At 36.6% G+C, this 21,929-nt stretch overlaps 1 protein-coding gene across 7 annotated transcripts in view; it reads right to left on the bottom strand.

The window, feature by feature from the left end:
- The window catches only part of pax7a (paired box 7a), a 49,342-nt gene extending 45,128 nt beyond the window's left edge, over positions 1-4,214 (bottom strand). For 2 of the 7 annotated variants that reach the window (XM_028446608.1, XM_028446612.1), the window contains exons 1-4: positions 3,789-4,214; positions 2,305-2,540; positions 1,349-1,478; positions 841-969 (exon numbers count right to left, since the gene is read on the bottom strand). In XM_028446608.1, coding sequence (XP_028302409.1) covers positions 841-969; positions 1,349-1,478; positions 2,305-2,540; positions 3,789-3,873 — 580 coding nt within the window. In that variant the 5' untranslated portion in view covers positions 3,874-4,214. Of the gene's footprint in view, positions 1-840; positions 970-1,333; positions 1,479-2,304; positions 2,541-3,788 lie in introns of all 7 variants that reach the window. The other 5 variants (XM_028446606.1, XM_028446610.1, XM_028446609.1 and 2 more) reach the window with 4 other exon arrangements.
- Between the last annotated feature and the right edge of the window lie 17,715 nt (positions 4,215-21,929).

Below are 21,929 nucleotides of genomic sequence, written 5' to 3' on the forward strand. Positions count from 1 at the left end.
TTGAATGAGAATGGACGGGGGACTTTATACTATCCCCTGCTTTCCAAGGCTCATGCTTTTGTATAGCCACAGACTCTTTTCCTTTAGAAAAACGTCCATGGATGGCAGGTTGCTCTGCTCGTCAAGTTCATCTTCAAGTTTGGAACAAAAAAAAAAAAAAAAAAAAAAAAAGACGCTTCGAGCATTTATTTAAAAGAGGGTGAATACTTAGTGATATAAAATGCGGAATATAGACCGTTTTAAAACGTAATCCAGATTGTTTAAACCATCATTTTTTTAATGCCCAAAATTCAACTCAAAACCACAAATATTTTAATCACAGCAAAAATGGGAATAATAAAAACGAATTCTTCTGTTTAAAAAATGCAATTGTGAGCAAAATTATACTTCAAGCACCACTGTTAATAAACCCAATAACAAATGCACATTGATTTCCACTTTAAACGACACGTGGGGAAATGTCAGTGAACTAACATTGACTGTGGAGACGGGTCAACTGTCAGCTGTCGTTTAGAGCTGGTTAAATGTTTGAGTGAATGCGAAGGAACTCGCCACACAAATTAATTTTCTGCAGCTAAATACCTTCTGCCAATTGGCTCATAAATAATTTAACGAATGAACAACTGCTGGCTCGGACTTAAAGACATGCAGGGAAAGATTATCAATTGCGTTTATAGCTGCAGCTCGGGTGTAATAGGACAATTTCCCATGAGGACGTGTAACAAGCTTCCTGCTTACAAAGCTGCAATTTACGTGTAATAATAATAATAATAATAATAATAATAATAATAATAATAATAATAATAATAATAATAATAATACGTTCTGCAGTTAACTTACATTTATCACCGAGGATGCCATCGATGCTATGCTTTGTTTTCTTTTCTCCATCTTCATCCTTCTTATCACAGTCATCCTCGTCATCTTTTTTGCCAAATCGGGCCCTCAAAACGCGGCTGATGGAGCTCACTAATGGCAACAAAGAGGTAAATGGATGATTAGCCCTTAAAACCCATCACAATAGTAATATTAATAATAATTAAAAAAAAATAACCATATAGTAAATCCCATCACACATTTAGGAGATACAACAGAAAAGGAAAAAAAAAACACAGCAAAAATAAAATGAACATGAAGATGTTCTTAAAGTATTTGACATTCTATACACAGTAAATATAATGACATGAATTCACTTGTGGTGCCACATTTCAACAGGCTGCTGTGAGATGTGTGGAAAAAGAGGGGCTTAAACTCATTCATTCATTCATTCATTCATTGAGAAGTGAGCTGCAGTGTTCGCTGGATGTAAGAGGAAATAAAAAGTGCAGCTTACCAGATGGGGCCTCACCTGAAGGAACAGTGCTTCTATCGCACACCCCGTCCTTCAGCAGCTTATCCCGGATCTCCCAGCTGAACATACCGGGGTTTTCTCGCTTGTATTCCTCGATCCGTTTCTCAACGTCAGGAGTTGCCACCTGCTTTAGGTTTGGAATGGTTTAAGGGGGGAAAAGTTGGGGGGAAAGAGAAAATGGAAGCAATGTCAGTTTCGTCTAGTGTGTGTGGTTTTTTTTTTTTTTTTTACAGGTGTGACACACACACACACACACACACACACACACACACGCACACACACACACACACACACACACACACACACACACACACACACACACACACACACACACACACACACACACACACAAAATAAAGGTTTATGAGTTTGTGGCCTTTTTTTTTAAATCAGAAGGTCGTTTCGTAAAAACACAAAACCTTTTTTATTTCATTAATTTATCAAGCTCTAATTCTTTAATTAAAAAAAAACAAAACAAAAACAAATATGTGGTTTTTGTATATAATTTGTATATATGTGACAGTTTTTTTGTGGTGTAATGTTTGCTTATAAATTAGGGAGAGAAAAAAAGTTAAAATGTCATAATGGGAATGATCAAATAACTTTAACTACATTTCAGAATCAGATATACTTTATTTATCCCAGGGGGAAATTGCTTACCATTTATCATTTTTACTATTTCTCTAAAAACTTTTTTTTAATGATAAAAAAAGTAGGCTATATAATAAATAAATTTATTTATCTATAATTTAATAATCTTATATATCTATTCACACGTATATCATTTAAAAATAGCTTACAAATTTTAAAAACTGCTGAAAATATTATTATTATTTCAAACACTGACTTTACAGGTGTAATAATAATAATAATAATAATAATAATAATAATAATAATAATAATAATAATGTGCAGGGAGGGGGTGTACTATGGTTGGACCCCCATGCACTCACTCTGGGTTTGCTGCCTCCTATGGCCCCTGGGCGGATGGAACCGGTCTCCTGGTACCGGCACAGGATCTTGGACACGCAGCCGTGTGACACCCGCAGCTGTCGCGAGATAACGCAGGGTCGGATGCCGTGGTGGGCCATCTCCACGATCTTGTGTCGGATGTGATTTGGCAGCGGCCTCCCGTTGATGAACACCCCGCCGAGCTGGTTCACTCTGCCTTGGCCCAGAGGAGTGGACACTGCACCGCAATAAACAACAAGTCTCTCAAAAAACAACAAACTAAAACACATTATTATTTGTCTAATTCAATCTATAATGGAGTATGAATTGTCCTGCCTTGTAATGGGAGGTAGTTATCACATTATCATATTATACATTTTCAAGAGAGCGTTGTGCGTAATTCATCCTGCCTCGGTGTGGTGCGCAGGAGGCATTCGGGACCACTTCAGGATCCAATTTCCCATTCAAGAGACACTAAAGAGGCTGACACTTCTCACCTTGATTATTCCTAGTCATGCTGTACAAATATTGATGTGATCCTTTGAGCCATCTCTTTGCCGTGTGTGTTATTGCCATTTCCAGCATCAGGACACTTGAACAAATCCAGGAGCTTGAGTAACTTGGAGGCTACGTGGTTTTTGGCTGTTTGGATCTAGGCCACTTGAGCACGAACTGGGTGTAATGGGAAAATCTTCTCATAAACGCATGCAAATATAAAATAATCTTCTTTTTTTCCGGCCCATATGTCCAAACGAGACGTGTGCATAAAAGAAAAGATATCAGCTACAGAAAGAAAAAAAAATAAAAAAATAAAAAATAAAAATAATATATATATATATATATATATATATATATATATATATATATATATATATATATATATATATATATATATATATATATATATATATATTGTTTTTTTTTTTCAAAATTACCAGGAAAAAAAAAGGGTTATCAATCATGTTTGAGTTTACTTTGAATAAACTCATCATAATCTATATATATTGTCAAATGGTTAGTTTTATTTTTCTGTTAAAAATACATTGGAAATTGCAAATACAGAAACAAATTATAATTGAAATACAGTAAGATTTTTAGTAAAATGTGGTGGGATAAAAGTCTATAATCAAAAAAATCTTTACATTAAAAATCAATTTGTTTACAGTAGGTTTCAATGCCACTTTTGAAGAAAAAAATAATTATACACAACACAATGAACTCATGGCACTTTTAATAATAAATTGAACTTGACTTATATTAAATTGACTTATATCTAAAAGTTATATGACAAGATAAAACTGCACTTGTACAGCTTTTTTATTACCTAAGTTATACTTAATAATTATTATTAATTAGCCATACTTTTAACCGCACATTAGTGAAACAATGATGTTAATGAAATCTAAAATTCTGCAGAGACAAAGCATTTTTGTTTGGCTGATGTTTAATAATCCATATAGCCTCTGTTCTCTGTGGGGGTCCTTACCTTCCAGGGGGAACCCGGTTCGGGGATAGTTCTGACCCGGCGCGGGGCGCATCATTCGAGGCACCGTCCCAGGTAAAGTAGCCATCCTGCAGCTACTTAGAAAAAACGCGGAAACTGATTCTTCAATGATTGACAAAGTCCAAACCAAATGGAAAAGAAATCGGTGTGTGATCAGAGATGCTCAGAAAGACGCGCTGCTCGCTGTCAAATCCCAGTCCCGTGCAACAGGACCAGTTCTTCTTCCACTGGGGAGAATAAAGTGATGCTCTCCTGCGCCCAAACAAAGAAATGGAGCAGCTGCATATGAAATAAAGAGCTTTTAAATGACAGCTAAGTCTGCACCTAATGTATATTGGCTTGGGGGAAATGTGGTGTAGTTTGGTGTTCAGTATAATGTCTGCTGGCTGGCTGGAAGTAGTTTAAGTGGCCAACTTTGGTGCTTGTCGTAGGAGGAGGCAGCCGAGCGCTCCCATAGGCTCCCTGGCCTTTTCATTTAAGGATGAAAAAGAGTGGGTTTAGCCAGAGGCAGGCCGACCAATCACAGCCACACAACACACTTTTTCAACTGCTGCCTCCATCAACAAACCACATGCATGGGAAAAATTCAAACAAAAACAAAAAACATAAAATACAACCTTTCCTGAAAAATATGGTGCCATGATTTTCAGCTAAAACAGTTATTTTTCTTTCTTTCTTTCTTTCTTTCTTTCTTTCTTTTGCTTAAAACTAAGTAAAATGCAAAATAACAACAACCAAAAAATTTTTAGTATAAAAACAAACAAAACATTACAAAACACAACCTTTTCTGAAAAATCTTTCTTTCTTTTTTTCTTTCATGTCTATTGTGCTTGAAATAAGTACAACACAAAAAACAACACTGTTTGTTAAACAAACAAACAAACAAACAAACAAACAAACGAAACATTGCAAAACACAACCTTTCCTAAAAAATATGATGCCACGATTTTCAGCCCAAAACAGTTCTTTCTTTCTTTCTTTCTTTCTTTCTTTCTTTCTTTCTTGTGCTTAAATGGTATGCTTGAAACAAAGTAAAATGCAAAAAAAAAAAAAAAAACCCTTCAAAAAAAAAAAAGAAAAAAAAAGCAAGACTAGGATTTTACCTAAGAACCAATCTCCCCCCCCCCAAAAAAAATTAAAATAGCCTATAATTTTATACAATAGACAAAATATACAAAACTCATATAGTTTTTACATACAGTAATACATAGATAAACCATTAAAAATTTAAATAAACTAAAAAAATAAATAAAAATGAACCCTTTAGTACTTTTTTTCTTCCTATTTTTCATTTATTTATTTTGTATGTATGATGCCTAATGAATGTGTTTCTTTGCTGGTGCGTCCCTCTATTGATGACAACAGGTTGACCACAGTAATTGCCCAAAGACAATTGTTAAAGTATAATAGGCGGCTATTAATGTCCAATGGAAGCGCTCAGGAAAGCAGAGCATGCATGTGTCAACTCTGTGGGCCCACCGTGCATGTAAAATCGTGTGACAATTGCCGTGGAAAACACTCCTGGTGGAAGGCAATTTCACAAATAATTTTAGCAACAATTAGGGAGTGTGGAGGGGTGAAATGGCGATTTCACATGCAGATGCGCCGGTGGGAAGGATGTGGTACCCTGCCGAATGGCTCTGACCTCCGTCTCCCGCTTTGGTTTGCTTCACATGGGACATAGAGGCACAAAGAGAGAGCCTCACCCTCCTGGGAAGGCGCAAAGAGCACTGGATTAAGTCAAGCATCAATCATGTGAAATCCAAACAACAGCACATTTTCTCTCATGGAAAAACATGCTCCGTCACAAATACTTCACCTCCGCGTTTCTCTGTGAAGCCACAGTCGCGTTAGACACGCCAATGAAGCTAATAAGACTGCGTTAATACACAAAAAAATCACTGCGCTCTGCTCTGCTCTGCACCACCCTGTCTCTGTCAGCCTGAACATTACCAGCCCGAGGTTTGTGCACATTTCTTTTTTTTTTTTTTTTTTTTTTTTTTTTTTTTTTTACAGACAAAACAAACGTTGGAAGAATGCTGATAAATTAAAATTCTAAATTTAAGTAGCCTATATGCTGCTTAATATAATTTTAGCACAACTTTGTTGCCCTTTAACAATGTTCATAAAAATATTACAACAAAACCAAAGTATAGAGTATCTATTTTTTCCTCTTTAAGTGTTAAAAAAATAAATCTAGACATGATTAGAAAAATGATGTCAGGCATAATTCAGCTAGCTGTATAAGTAAAGCAGATATGAATGCATACTATAGGATCGGAAAAAAAACAAAAAAAAAACTATGAATTAATTATTATGGTTTCCAAACAGCAGCAGCCTCTTTGTCTTTGTTGTCACTGAGTGTCTCAGAAAGGAATCAAACCCAAGACCTTTGAAATAAGAGGCAACATTAAATTTAGCCTTTAGAACAGTAAATATACAATAATATCTTAGATACGTTTTTGCACATAATCAATGCTCAAGAGAAAGGGTTCAAAACTCACATTGATCTACAAAAAAAAAAAAAAAACAACAAAAAAATCGGAAAAGTCAAAAGTCCAAAAATGTATAGGTCGACATTTTCATTCATACATTTGTATTGTAACTTCTGAACCACAATACATAAAGTAAACTAACAGGAGAAGTCATCGGGCTTTGAATTAATAAAGTACACCACACTTAAGAAATGAAATTGTGCTTTGAGAATTACTCTTGAAAAAATGCAACTTTTAGTAATTATTTAAGGTTTACGTAAACTGGATAACAAATGTAACCCCATTTTACTATACTTTTGGATGTTGTCTCGATTAATGTTTTACTTTGCTGGTTCAATAAAACACAACTCAGTTTTGATGAAATAATTGTTAAAGGTTTACATAAGCTAGAAAAAATGAATTGAATTTGATTTGTTCTGCATAAATTGCAGAATATTACTCTTGATATTGATGGCCTTTCACCCTGAAATTGTCACCTACAAAACCACCATACCAATAAGGTGGAGCTACCTCATCCATTTAAGGTTGATTATCCCATGACAGTTGGTGTTTACTCTAAAAAGCATTTGAAATGTAACTTTACTGTGACTTTTTAAGTCCTGATGAATGCCTCCATCACAGACGCTTGGCGCCTGACTCAAGCTTGTCCTCGTCACACCCTAAACTCTTTTTAGCCCAGTTGTTTCTGCAGGGTTCATCCCAGCGTCTGGCTCATATAGCCCGAGTAACTCTGTCACTTAAGTTTCCTTTCAGCTGCTGGAGACAGAAAAACACTTCCTCTCTCTGTGTCGATACAGTCTCCAATCTTATCTTGATCAGGGCAGCGCTTCAAACACTTTTCTACATAGCCTCTCTTTATTTGTATTATGGTAATTACCAAAGTTTCTTCTTTGCTTGTAGGTGAACACATTCCTCCCCCAGCCTCCTCTTGTCTTTATGTATTTTCTCTGTACACAGTGTTTAGCTGTTCCCATTAAGTAGCACAAAAGATTAAAAAAAAAACACACACACATTTGATGAGAGGCATTGCTATTGAGGCTTTTTTTTTCTTAAACTTACAAATATTAGCTGTAGATCACCAGCATTTGATTAGAGCTGATCATCTGTTATGTACAATGAGTGTATATGAGTATTTAAAGATACATTTATAGCTAACTGAATACATGACGATTGGGTTTTTCCAAGACCCAAGAGTTTTATAGGCTTTAAAACACATGTATACAGCCACTGTTAAAATTTGATGAGAGACGGACAATAATTTCCATTTCTGCAAAAAATGCACAAACTGTCCATCTTCTGATCTCTGTTGGCCTCCAGAAGACCAACGGACCAACACAATGTGTTTATTTCCTGAGTACCTTTTCCATTGCATCAGTACTTTAATGCTAAGGTGATTTTTGTTCTTGTCCTGACAATCACAGATGTTTCTAAAAATAAATCTTACATCTGCACAAGCACTCGGTCCACCATAGTCGTAATCTTTTGCTCCTGTGAAAACTAGTCACACATGTGTTGAACCAAATCCCCCTGAATATAAAACATTTGTCATTGTGATGAACTGCAAGTTCCTCAGAGTACGGAGCTGCAAAAAAAAAAAAAAAGTTAACCTCTCATCCTGTGCCCATTCATGGGTGTACTACTGCTGCTGCCGGGCTCAGGATGTTTCGTGATGCTGTTTGAATAGGGACATGGTCTGCATTTCCACCAATGCCATGTTAGCTTGTTGACATCTGCTTGGAATTATCCAAATGTGTTATCGCTTCCTTATGGGAATTATTTTATCTCGATAGGAATGGAGCGTATAAAATGTGCACTGAGTAGCAGACATGGTAAAAAGCTTACTATAGTGTTGTAGCATTAATTAAAGAAAGCTGATTTCAGATACTCATCTCATTATGTGTGGCACTGGGAGGAGCTCCAAACATACACGCAGAGGTCTGACAAGGTGGTGTTTGGTTAATAAAGAGAGCAAGGAGCCAGGAATTTCTTGGACTCATTTGGAACAACTTAGCCCACATCTGAACCTTGTCAGAAATCTCACCGTTCATGCCAGAGTGCAACAGGATAAGAGACACAGAGGGAAATATAATAAAGGCTGGCAGAATAGGGCCCTTCATAGATTGTCTAAAGAAACATGTTCAACACGAATGCCTTTTTTGTTTTTAAATGCTTATAATGAGCTCCACTAAGAAGCGCCTTCATTTAAATGCACAGCTTTATTAAGTGATTTAGATTTCAACTAAATAATAAACAGAGAAATAGAAGAAAAACCCCTTTGAACAAACTTGGTGCAATGCAATTTTTACCGTACCTTATATTGTTTTTATGATGATTGTGTCTGTGTGGCTTGAATCGTTGAAGTGCACTTAAATGTTGTTGGGAGGGGCATGTGCAATATCATTGTACTTTGTGCAATGACAATAAAATTATTCTATTGATCTATTCTATTCTATTGATTTTGAGGCAATTCAAGAAAATTATGATTCTGATAACCTTCCTCTGAGACAATCATTGCCTGTCCCTTTGTCTTCCCGAGCAGTCCTCACACTTTGTGTGGTATATAGTGGAAAAACAACATATGTTATGTTGACATCTCAGTCTGGTTCCTGAGTTATGAGTCAAAGAGAAATCTATAACTCAACCTGTGATCAAACAGAGCCAAAGGCCATTAGAAAGGGCAGCTCTCTCTGGACTGTGTGGAGAACCTGAAGAATGTACAAGGACACGTGGAAAACAAAGGTGGTAAAAACCCAGAGTGGAGTCAGATGGTGCAGTTTAAAAAAACGAGTGTTGCCTTCTTGTTACAGCACCATCATTCAGGCCGTCAGTGTTGGCATCATTCAACAAACCGGCAATTTCAGCTGAATGGGTGCAGGTGTGTGCAATAGTTGATCTGTTGCACTGTAGGTGACATCTTGTCACCTTCATTTGGCACAAGCATCAACTGGACTCTCATTGGATGAGGATTTGATGAAGAAGTACAGCTAGACCTCTGGGAATGGGTGGAGAAATAAAAATGACAGAGAACCCACAGTTTGAAACCAGGACGTAACTTGGATCTAATAGGCAGAAAATACAAGGCACATGATAAGACGCCGATGATGAGTGTTGTCTCCACCGTGTCTAGAGGGGAGCACACAGAGCTCCTTTTATCATCCTCCAACAATGTCAGAAAACCTGTTGTGTCAATAACCTTCTGTATTAGCCCATACAGTCCAGTGTCAAACTCATGGCCCGGGGGCTAAATCTGGCCCTTAGGAGCATTCAATTCGACCCACAGGAGAAAGTAAAAATAGAAGAGAAAACATGGATCTCTGCGTAAATGAGACTCAACAATATTTACAGGTGCTTACAGTTTTCCCGGTGCTTACATTGCATTATTGTAGTCATTGTTAATCTTAAATAACTCAAAATTCTTACAATATCCTTAAATTTATCTCAAATTATGACAAAATATTTCCTTTAATTGCATAGAAGTTGGTCACAAAACCTAAGAAAATTAAAGTGAAGACACTGTTGGGACTGATATCTATTTCTTATTGCTTTGATTTGGTCAGTTTATTACATATTTTGTCATTTATGCATACATAGAAGTGCAAACTCGGGCACAATAATGTTGAAATTACTCTTTTTCTCACATCAAATGTGTGGCCCACTTGAGATCAAACCTGTGCTCTGTTTAACACACCAGCTTGGCTCTCCTCTCCTTCACATTAAAAACACCACTTTTGTCTCACAATTCTTTACGTAAGAATGTGGGGAGAGTTTAAGGGCGATCTCTGCTAGTCGGAGTTATACATAAACAAGGTATCATGTCAAAGCCAACCTCTCATCTCATGTCTTTGATGATTTGCCTCAGACCGGCACCAATGCATTGAGTTAAAGCTACATTTTAAGTACAACTTGTCATGGCCGCCTACGATGTCCTTAAGATAAAGTTGCTCCTGGTTTCGTGTCAGTATCCTCTGAGAACATTTTTCCAAAGTAAAAAAAAACAAACAAACGTGCATTGCTATTAGGTGACTAAACAGGTTGCACTAGCGCCTTAATTTAAGCAGATTTCCCCGAAGCATCCATCAACACATCTGAGACTAAATCAGGATTTTTGGATGACTTTATTTATTTTAGGTATTGCTTGTTATTTCTTTTCAAAGTTACTCCAAGACTTGAACAGATGATACGGATTTGACTTAAAGAAGATTCAAATTTGATAAGAATTATAATGACTGAATGAAAACAAACCTTTAATCAGAGGTGTAAAGAGTACTGATATATTCTACTCAAGTAGAAGTACTGTTACTTGATTGAAATTGTACTCAAGTACAAGTACAAGCAAGTCATACATAAAATACTCAAGTACAGTACAAGTAAAAAGTAGCTCAATTCAATAATACTCAAAATAAGAGTTACTAGTTACTTTCACCCCCCACGTTTTTTTTGTTTTGTTTTATTTCGTTTTTCTGGGTAATAAATCTTGCCACGGTTCCCTTGCATACAGTAAATATCTCATGTATAAACTTAAAAAGAAAGAGACTAAATCTTGCACAATTGGAACTTAATTATCTTCCACAAAGGCATCTGTATAAAATAATCCATTCTTTTTTAAATAAAATAACACCAATGAATTCAATTCAAAATTTAAAAAAAAATCTCAGGCTCTTAGTATAGCTTCATTTATGAACTCTAAAACCATGCCTAATGTGCCATGACGATAATACCATAGGTAGAAACACCAATCTGAACCCAAGAAAGTGGCTGAGCATTGATCAGAAATGGCACAACTAAGAACATGTGGTTTATGTTCAATGTGAGACCATGAAATGGAAATATAAAATAATAATATAAAATAATCACAAATAATATATGACTCAGTAATGTTTGGGTGTAGAAATGTAACAAATGACTTTACTTCTATTAAAATGTACTTGAGTACAAGTAAAATTACTGATTTAGAAATATAGTCAAAAAAGTACACGCACCCATAAAAGCAACTCAATTACAGTAGTGTGCGTACTTGTAATCTGTTCCTTTCACCTCTGGTTAAATTAGGCTAGATACTTACTTAAAGGCATGGTAGGTAATTTTCAAAAACCTAGCATGATTTTGAAAGTAGCATCCTCAGAGTGCTCCGCTTTTACCCGCCCCCTCCCCTCTAAAGCCACGCCCCTCACTCACATGCACGAGCGCCGGGGCTCTAGAAGTGAACCGACAAACCTTTTCTTGCCCGTGTTTGCAGGGCAAGCCGTCACCAGTAAACATGGAATGGGTCATTTCTTTGCCATTCTATGGACAACTTGCAGTCAACTCTAACTCCGTCTTAACTCTGTCATCTGTGACACGCTTTGAGTATGGGCTAGTGCACGCAAGGGGTAGAGAACGAGCAGGGAGACAGGGAGACATGATAAAGTACCCATAAAAGCTCAATTACAGTAACTTGAGTACTTGTAATCCGTTACTTTCACCTCTGCCTTTAATGTATAAACAAAAGGGATAAAACATGAATTACTGCTGGTAAATTGTTCCCTTTAATGGTGAACAATGGCTCTGCCAACCAGAGGATTTCTTAGAAATGTATAGGAGTAAATCCTAGTGTTGTTAAGCCTTCTTTTTTATGTTGTACCAACAGGACAGTGAAAGGACACACAGACCTTTAGTGGGTTTGGTTGTAAAGGCATACTGTGGGTTGCTGGCATTATTTCATTACAGTGGCCAGTGTTACAATCCATTTTGCACGACCAGAAATGCTTTCTGTGTGTGTACTTGTGTGTGTGTGTGTGTGTGTGTATGTCAGTGTGTGTGGCATGTGATAGCACAAAAATGCATGGGCATCACGCTCTGATGTGCATGTCAAATCTACTTGTCCTCTCACACAAGCCATCAGTGTGGCTTTGCCGTCTCAGCTCTGCCATCCCAGGTCGGCACAGAGCAGCAACACAGGAAGCAGGTCGTGACCTTGCAGACAAGAAATCACAGCGATTGCAAACTGAATCCGACCGGATATTACCTTTAACCGACTGTGGTCGCTCTCTGTGTGTTGCGTCGTTGGTAATTGTTTTGTAAATAACACTGTAGATCACATTGCGTCCTCATAATAAGTTCAATCAAGCAGAAGAATGTAAGAATTAACCTTCTCAAATCCAGAAAAAAGGCAAAAGGCAATTACCCGTGCGGTTTTGTTCTGAGCTGAGCATTTTAAAATGAGAGAATAAACACATTTAAAAGAAATGAGTACTTTCATGGATTTAGGTGAGTAATTTGCTTTGTTGCAAATATCCATTTTAATCATACAGAGAAAAATGGATTTATAAAACCAAGTGAAAACCTTCTTTATCTTTCTTCAAGTTTACACGTGGAGAGAGAAAAAAAAAAAAGCTGTGTACCCCTCGGAGAAAAAGACTCATTTTCTGCTTGAATTGGTTTTTAAACCTAATCTGATCTGCATATAAATTAGAAAGATTGACAAAGATAATGTCTTAAATATTATCGCATAAATAAACTATATTTACATTTAAATACATTGTAGGTACAGACAAATATAATTGTGATAACCAGCCTTCCACAGGGTGACAGCTGAGTGAGATGAATGGATGTGGATAAGAGCAATAAAATGTTTTTACATGTCCTCATGCCTCTCCAACTACCTACTTTTTTTTATTATTAACACTTGTTGTTTTGTTTCTTTTGTTGGGAGAAGCCTGATGATAAACAGTGTTTATAAAGTGGCAAGCGCATCAGTCACAGTCCAAATCTAATTTGGAAAACACTTGTCCAGTTGTAAGTCCTTTCCAAAGATGAGTTTTCAGGTCTGTATAAGAAACTAAAATATAGGACAGATATTTATCCATTGCACATACTGCTGAGGGCCACAGAGGCCACAGATCAAAGATACATAATATGTGTAGATATTATCTATTTTACCCTCTTTGTGTAGCTTTGCAGAAGGAATAGAGATATCTAAAACCTGCTGGGTTGAGGCTTGTGTTTGGGCGTGTGCAATGTGCAGAGTACAGTACCCCCCTGCCTGGTGCCCTATGAGTGCTGGGCACCAGGAGACTTCCGCCACCCTAAACAGGAATATGCAAGTCATGAATGAATGAATGAATTTGCAGATCTTAAAATGACTTTATTGACTAAATTCTTAAAGAAAGTGTCTATTGCCGTACAGACAACCCCCAGTGCTATTGGTATGGTTACTGAAGTACACTGCGATATAGGTTTAAGTTATAACCCCATATCGCAACCATTTTTAGGGTTAGGGTTGGAGTTAGAGTTAGGTTTAGGGTAACGATTAGTTTTAGTCACGTGACCTAAACTGGCCAAATAGGAGCGCTGTGTATGGATAGAATGTCTGTATATTGATACGCCAACCATACGGATAGCCACGGCCATTCTGAAAACAGGCCACCAGCGGGAGTTCAATCCTCCATCTCTGCACTGAGAGGCAGCAAAACGCACCAGTGTGCCACACAGCGACCCTTCTGAGAGCATTGTATGAACTCTAATGAAGACTATGACAGGCTTTAACGTAATCTTTGAACCACAGGAAATTTTAAGAGCTGAAAAAATACCATTGGACAAAAATAATTAGGCTATCCACTGCCCCCTGCTGACATGGTAAATGTCCAAAAATACTCAGGCGAAACATTCGTGGAACGGACTACAAGGAGGTCCACGCAGGTTCAAAGCAGACTTCCAGAAGACCAGTACGTGCAAAGCTTAAATTTTACAACCATGCAGACTTCGCTCCACGTATTGTAAAACAATGCTCGGCATGAATTTTTCACATTGACCCGCGTTAAATGTGACACCAAACTGCATTTTTAATTCTTATTGGCCATACATACATTTGAAAGGTCAGAAGCCAGAGCAGTTCCTCTTCCTCATCGTCAGTGTATACGCCATGACAGAGAAATGTAAAGAACGTCCAAGGATTGTGGGAAATGCAGGATTTCACAGGAAATGTGGTCAACTATGGAAGTTCGGCACACAGTACACCAGAGTGAGTTTGGGCCTTTATACATCACACCTGATGAGTTTTCAGTTGATGAAAATCTATTTAATCCACAGATTATAAAAACTATAGCAATACATCTATTCAGGAGCCACTAAATCAGTGTTTTTCAACCTTGGGGTTGTGACCCCATGTGGGATTGCCTGGACTTTAAATGGAGTCGCCTAAAATCTTTTGAATAATTAAAAGAGATTTTTGAATTTTCTTAATTATTATTTATTTATTTTTATATATATTAAAACAATGCACAATCTTAAACAACTGTATGTGTATACTTTTACTTTGTGAAATATAAATCTAGTTCAATTAAAAGGCAGTAAAAAAAAAAAAAAACAAATTCTGGAAAAAAAATGTATGGGGTCACCAAAAATTCTTGATATTAAAATGGGAACATGATCCAAAACAGGTCAGCAACCACTGCATCAAATAGTGTTTCTTTCCACCTATTTACAAAATGAGATTCTTTAAAATGTGTTATTACTCGTTCATTCCATCATTATGCTCTATAGTTTTCTAAGCAAAATGTTGCAGTCAGACAAAGGGGGTACTTGGATTCACAAATAAGAAAAAAGGGGTATTGAGCCAAAAAAAAGTTTGATAACCACTGTCTTATAGTGTATACTGACCTCTCTCTGTAAACTAAGACAGACATATGAGTCCTGGGCTTACTAATTGTGGGCCTAGGGATTTCCCTTAACAAAAATAATCCTACGACACTTAAAGCCGATAACCGGAGTTTCTGAGAAATCTAAGTTTATATATGATTCTTTTGAAATGCGCAAAAATACCAAACTAGTCTTTTACTATGGTCTACTGCTGGTGGTCATTCATATACATTAATGTATATAAGTCCCTCCTTTGTCCTATAGACCCCTATACAAATGGAAACGATCGCTGACTGCACCCAGCCAATAGGCTTCAACTTCCTGTTTTTGAGACTGTCAATCAAAGTGAATGCAGAACTGTGCACGGAAACAAGGCTGTGCGTCACAACAGCAAACAGGTAAATATGATTTTGGCTCTTACCTGACTCATAGACCTATATTAAGGCCAAGCAATGCGACCTTGTTATGTTCCACGATGCACGTGCAGAGAAGTAGAGGCGTGGCTTCTAGTAGATTGGGAGAGGAAGTGAGGCTATTGAGGGCGGGACATCGAGACGTTTCTCAAATGGCAGCTTTAAGCATCCAAATTATTGTTTTTATTTGGTGCAAATACAGCAGCATCACACCTTGTTGTATTTCAGTAAAACAAAGTTATTAAAGGTGCGAGTCTACGGCTGGTTTGACCAAAGAAGCAAAGACATAACAACAACCTTTCTGATTGATACCAACCACCATATGTTTGAAAAAAACAAAAAATACACACACTCAAAACTCTTTCTGCTAATCTTTGGCTGCAAGAGTCAACACATCTAAGAAAAGACCCACAAAATACATAGTCTCTTTGTTAATAAGATAAAAGTAATGCCTCCATTTTGCATGCTGTCCCAATTAGTCTCACATCTGAAAGATCCCTGCAGATCACTTGACCCTCCATCTGTGGCCAAACCCTGCCTTTGCATGAGGTGCTCACTACAACCATAACGTCTATCTCTAGTCAAGCTGGACACAGACACCTAAAAAAAGAAAAGCAGAGGGCTTCACAAAGAACTGACAGTCTGGGAGTCACACGGAGCCTTTGATTGAAAAGGTCCATTATTCTGAACAACCCTGAGGAAATATGCTACTTCTGTTTAAATGTCTGAAAGTTTGGAGCAGTTTCCAAAAAACAGCAGCAAGGAAGATTTTCCTGATGAATATCTCTCGTTTAGACATTAGTAGTGTTTCAAACCCGTGGAACCCACCAATCTCCACACTGGGGGTTTCACTAATTCTGCAAATATACTAAGTAAACTCGGAGAATTTAACATATTGTGAAAATGCAAGAGCCCAAAGCCACAAAATGTAACGTTTTATTGGTGCCCACTAGTTTGTCTGATATATATCTTGAAGAAACATTTCTCCACCAACATATTCTAACAGTTGTGTAAGTGATCTTTTAAAAACGAGACAACATTTTTATATAACAACACAATAAGTAGCTTAAAATTTATTCGGGGAAATAAAAAGTTTTGAGAGAAAAGAAGATTTCCTGTATTAAACAGTAGTAAGTGAATTATGAACAACTCTGTAATACATTGTATATATATACATATATATATATACATATATATACGTTTCTATAGTATGGAGGTTTAGTGGTTAGCACGATGTCACAGCAACAGCTCTGTATTTGGTTTGGCCTGACAAAATAAATGTAGAAAAAATAATACAGAACATAATAACAACAACAACAAAAATATTATTTAAAAAGTAGTATTAAATGAATGTTATCAATAAAATATCTACAAATAGTGTACCAGATACAAGCGGAAAAGTTGAGCAAAACATTATTTAATCAGGAAAGACTCTTGACATTTCTTGTTTTTCTTGCGACTGGAAAACAAAGAAGAAAAAATTCTTGCAAAAATACAAATAGTAAAAAACTGCAAGACTTTGCATTCATGAATGTCTTTGTTATGTTATTAATATATGACAGCAATGTTGTCGCAGCTACATTAACAATGACTTTTCACATTAAAAAGGAAGGAAAATGCAAACCCTGTAGAAAATCGATGCACATTCTGTGAGAGCATGCAAAACCCTGTCCATCACTTAAACAAGTCTGTAAACTGGGAAGCACTTTGCCACTAAACAACTCAACACTTGTTTAAACTTTCTGATGTGTTCACGAGTTTGGAGAAGGAGGGATACCACGTAATGTGTTGATGCTGTTTTGTAACATCATCACCCGCTATGAACTGATTCAAAAAAGTAACCAAACATGTGATTATCATCTCTCTCTGCTGGACTAAAAAAAAAAACATAGATTTTGCCCTTAGATAACACCAAGAGGATAAGATACAGAAAGTACAGTCTTTAAACACTTTCGCTACAAGCAACAATAAGTGATTGTTTGATGAACTAAATAATTCAGGAAAGTGATTTGAACTGCGTCAATCAAACACAAATAGGTGGCAAGAAAATTTTGTTGAGACACTCTTTCCATAGAAGCTCAGACTTACTGATGGCATTGTCCACATAATCAAATTAGTAGATAAAAACAACTTTTATTTTGCAAATTTGAGTTTTTAATTTTTTTTTTTTAATTTTTTGATTTCAAATCTTTTTTTTCCACCACAATTTTTTCAGACTTTTTCACGTTCCGTCCTTGTGAGTTACCGTAGCGCACTGTGAGCCAGCCCCCTCTTTGTTTATATTTGTTTACCCTTTGAGTAGGCTATATGTGTGCCACAGGCATGTTTAATGTTTTATTCGCACTATGATGAGATGCTAAGGGAAGAGTTTATTATTTTATTAATTGTAATGTCATATGTAATGTCATATGTAATGTCATATGTAATGTCATATGTAGTAATTTCTTAATCAGAAAATATGAGCTACTGTGAAGGCGCTGTTGCACTTTTGCTTAAACCTGGGTTAAAGCTTGAAATTGTTGAATGAGAGAGCCTCATTTACTTTTTGTTTTGGGATTGTTCTTTGCATTTTAACTCTTGTTAAAAGTTGCACTTTTGACAATATATCTGATATCTGCAGTCTTTTTTAAGTGCATTGAAAACAAAAATTTTGAAAATTGAATTGAAACTCGAATTTCTCTTTAAAAAATCAGAGATTTTTTTATTAGGCAAAATCGCCCAGCCCTACATCTTTGACTAAAAGCTTGGAGACTTCGTTTAAAGCAGACAACTTTTTTTTTCAAAGCATGTATCTGGTCATCTGAGTGTCTCTAACTGCACTGTCACAGATGATTAGCAGAGGAACAACTTGTCTTGGTATCCCAAAGAGCATGAGGTCCTCACGAGAGAGAGGGAGCCACAACCAGAATCAATGTCACCGTTCAGATAATCATGCATTGCCGATTAACCATGTAAGATGCATTATGTTTGCTCTTAAACTGATGTGTAAAGCCTCTATTCATTGTCTGATTTCAGGGGAAAACGTGGTCAGCTCAGTAAGATTTCAGTTCTCTGAAAATTCCAGTCCTGGTTATATTACTAAGATGAAAAGTAATTTGTACGGTGTCGTACGTCACAATATTAATAAGGTTTCTGTGACAAACCAAGTTGGCACATTCTTCAAATCTTTTTTAACTAATACGCTTGTAATGTGGTTATTCTTTCCTATTAAAGACGTGTGAATCTGTCATGACTGTGTGATGCATCGAGACAATTAGATTTGTTGAAAAACACCAAAGCACAGAATTGTCATTCTGGGAAATTAAGCTTCTTCTATTGGTAAAATAATTTGCAGCACATGCAGATTTAACACTTACTATTAGGATGTAGAGTAGCAGAAAGTGTAATAAGGTAGTGATTACTGTGCATTCAACATCAGTGTTGTTGTCAACATGTCTTTCATCTTCTCTGGCTTTTGTCGTTATTCGCTTTGTGTTCGAGGAGTCACGTAGAAACAGGATGTCACCAGAATTCCAAACAAGGGCACTTCTTCTATCTCTATGTAACCTGATCTCATTACAGAAAAATTAAAACATTTGTGTATCCAGCCCAATCTCTCATGTGAACCTGTCATGAAAATGACTTGTGTAATGAAAAAAATAATGAATAACATAATGAATAATATAAATAAAGTGTGCTATTGGTACGATTACCAACGTACAAGTACGTAGCGTCTTAGGGTTAGGTTTAGGTTTAGGGTTAGGTTTAGGGTTAGGTTTAGGGTTAAGTTTAGGGTTAGGTTTAGGGTTAGGTTTAAAGTTACGTTTAGGGTTCGGTTTATGGTTAGGTTTAGGTTATAATTCAATATCGCAACAATTTTTAGTAGGGTTAGGGTTCGAGTTAATACGGTTAGGGTTAGGTTTAAGGTTTAGTTTAGGATTAGGATTAGGATTAGGATTAGGATTAGGATTAGGTTTAGGTTTAGGTTTAGGGTTAGGGTTAGGGTTAGGTTTAGTCATAGTCACATGACCTTAACTGGCCAATGACTGACCTATCACGTGACCTAAACTGGCCAAATAGGGGCGCTGTTTACGGATAGAATGTCGGTATATTGATACTGAAACCGTATATGGCAGCCAATAAATTCTTCGTTTGTGGCAAAACCCTTTTCTCATATTTTTTGTGCTGTAGGTCAGTGGGTCTCGAACTTTTTTGGCTCAAGTACCCCTTTTCTCTTATTTCTATATCCAAGTACCCCCAAACACACATTTTAAAGAAAATGTATATATGTGGAAAGAAAAAGTATCTAGTGCAGTGGTTTCCAACATTTTTTGATTTCAAGAACTTCTGGAGACCCCATACATTTTTTTTTCTCGAATTAGATTTTGATCATGTTTTTCTACAGATATATTCTTTTAACTGCATTTTAGTTCAACTAGATTTATACTTCACAAAGTGAAGATGATTGTGTGTTGTTCTAATTAAAAAAAGAATAATAACTAAAAGAATTCGAAAAACCTATTTGAATTTTTCAGAAATTCCAGGCGACCCCACATGGGGTCTCGATCATAAGGTTAAAAAACACTGATGTATAGTGACTCCTGAATAGATTTATTACTATTGTTTTTATAATCTGTGGTGTAAACAGATTTTCATCAGCATTTTGAAGCTTTTCGCGCTTTGGAGATTTCAAGCTTTTGATGCGCGTCCCGTGCCTCCAGCGCTGCCAACGTTAGAATTGGGATTGTTGAACTTTTGGCTGGAATCGCGGCTCGTCAACCAATCAGGAGCTTTCTCCAACAGTGACGGCATGACGTAGTGACGCATTTTTGTGACAGGACTGTAGGACCCGGATGACAACAGGAATCCAACACAACTATGCTGTGTTCGCTCCGAGCTGTATAACCCACCCCAAAACGTGCTTAACGTGCCCACTTCCCAACTTGTTTGGACGCTTGTCACCGAGGGTCGAAGACTAGCGTCTGATTCAATGAGCAGATTTCCCTCATTTCACCTTCTCTATTTTCACCTCCCTCTCCTTTCTTTCTTTCTTTATTTGCGTTTTTGGCCTGATTGTCCTTTTCTTGAGGAAAGACATGCTGCTGTGTATCTCCAGCTCCATGTCACAACCACAGCAACAGCAGAACCATATGCGGGACGTACCATTTGCACTGTTTTAAAGGGGGTTGTAGCTAGGGCCCTGATGCAGTATTAATAATTGTTTTAATGCAAAACTGTGCTTAACAACCGTCTTATTTTCACACAGGGCCCTTTTCATTCCAATAAAAATATTCTAAAAATTTGTACATATATATAAAACAGACTCCTGAGGCCCCGCCCCCTCCCCCATCTTTGGGCCCTGTGTACACTTTACCCCCCCAGTTACACACCCCTGCATCCTCCTAAGAAATGTATTTCTCACAATGATCAGGCTAAGAAGGAGAAGACGAACCAATTCAAGTAATTTAATCAAAAGAAAAAGCCCTGGCAAGAATATTGTTAACCCATATGTGGTGTATTGTTTTTCTCCAAATGAGTATGAGTTAACAGACTCACAGACAGAACCTGATTTCCACTGAGACGCTCTTGGACCTAATTTTACTTGAACTTCTAGGTATTCATCTTCTTTCGACAACCTTTTTGTTTGAATTAAGGTTGTTTTTCTATACATTCTGTTTACAGTTTGCTTTCAAGAATACGTTAATTGTTTTGTTATCATGATTAACATTGGTGCTTGGCCACTTTATATATTTTTTTTCACAAGCCTTATTTTTTGAAGGCGTTAGAAGTAGCAGCTGTGCGTTGCTGCATGGGTCTTTATTTCTAAAGGAACTTATACCCATGAGTTGACTTTCTACCTTTGAATTGATATATTTGACTGAAACTCATTGTTTTCAATGAGAAATGTGTGGCCCTCAAGTTTAAATCAGAATCAGAATTCCTTTATTAATCCCAGGGGGAAATTGCTTATGTTACAGCCACAGAAAAAATAAAAATAAATAAATAAAATCACAAATAAAAGAATAAAAACGTTAACAAAGTGTATAATTAAGTAAAAGACTGTTAAAAATAGGGATCAGATACACACACAAATCATTAGGAGACGGAATTTATTGTTGTTATTGTGGCCAACATTTGATGCATCAATCTTCACCTGCACTAGGAGTCAAGACTATTCAGTTATTTTAAATATATATGCTTTGTAAGAGCTCCATATCAGATTTTTTTTTGTCATCACTGTATTTTAATTTATAGCTATACATGGCTGTTGACATTTAATGTTCTGCAAAAGAGAAAAGATAGTCAAGCTAATATTATTTTCAAAGTTGTGCTTTAATAATATCTGATTTCTTGGAGAAGAATGGTGAGCCAGCAAAAAAAATATTTTGAATTTCTTGATTTTTTTAATTTTATTTACACAAATAGGTAACATTTGACAGGTGTGTTACTAAACCTGCGCGTTAATGTCCTTCGTTAGATAAAAGTTATGAACTTTGGATTGTTTTTGAAAGCTTAAATTTAGCAGTTATTGTAATTCACAGAGTTTAAAGCAGATAAACATGATTCCCCAGACGGACTGCAGCGCACGAGCACCATCTAGTGGCATAACAACGCTATGA

The sequence above is a fragment of the Gouania willdenowi genome, chromosome 5, assembly GCF_900634775.1.
Source record: "Gouania willdenowi chromosome 5, fGouWil2.1, whole genome shotgun sequence".
Lineage (NCBI taxonomy): Eukaryota > Metazoa > Chordata > Actinopteri > Blenniiformes > Gobiesocidae > Gouania > Gouania willdenowi.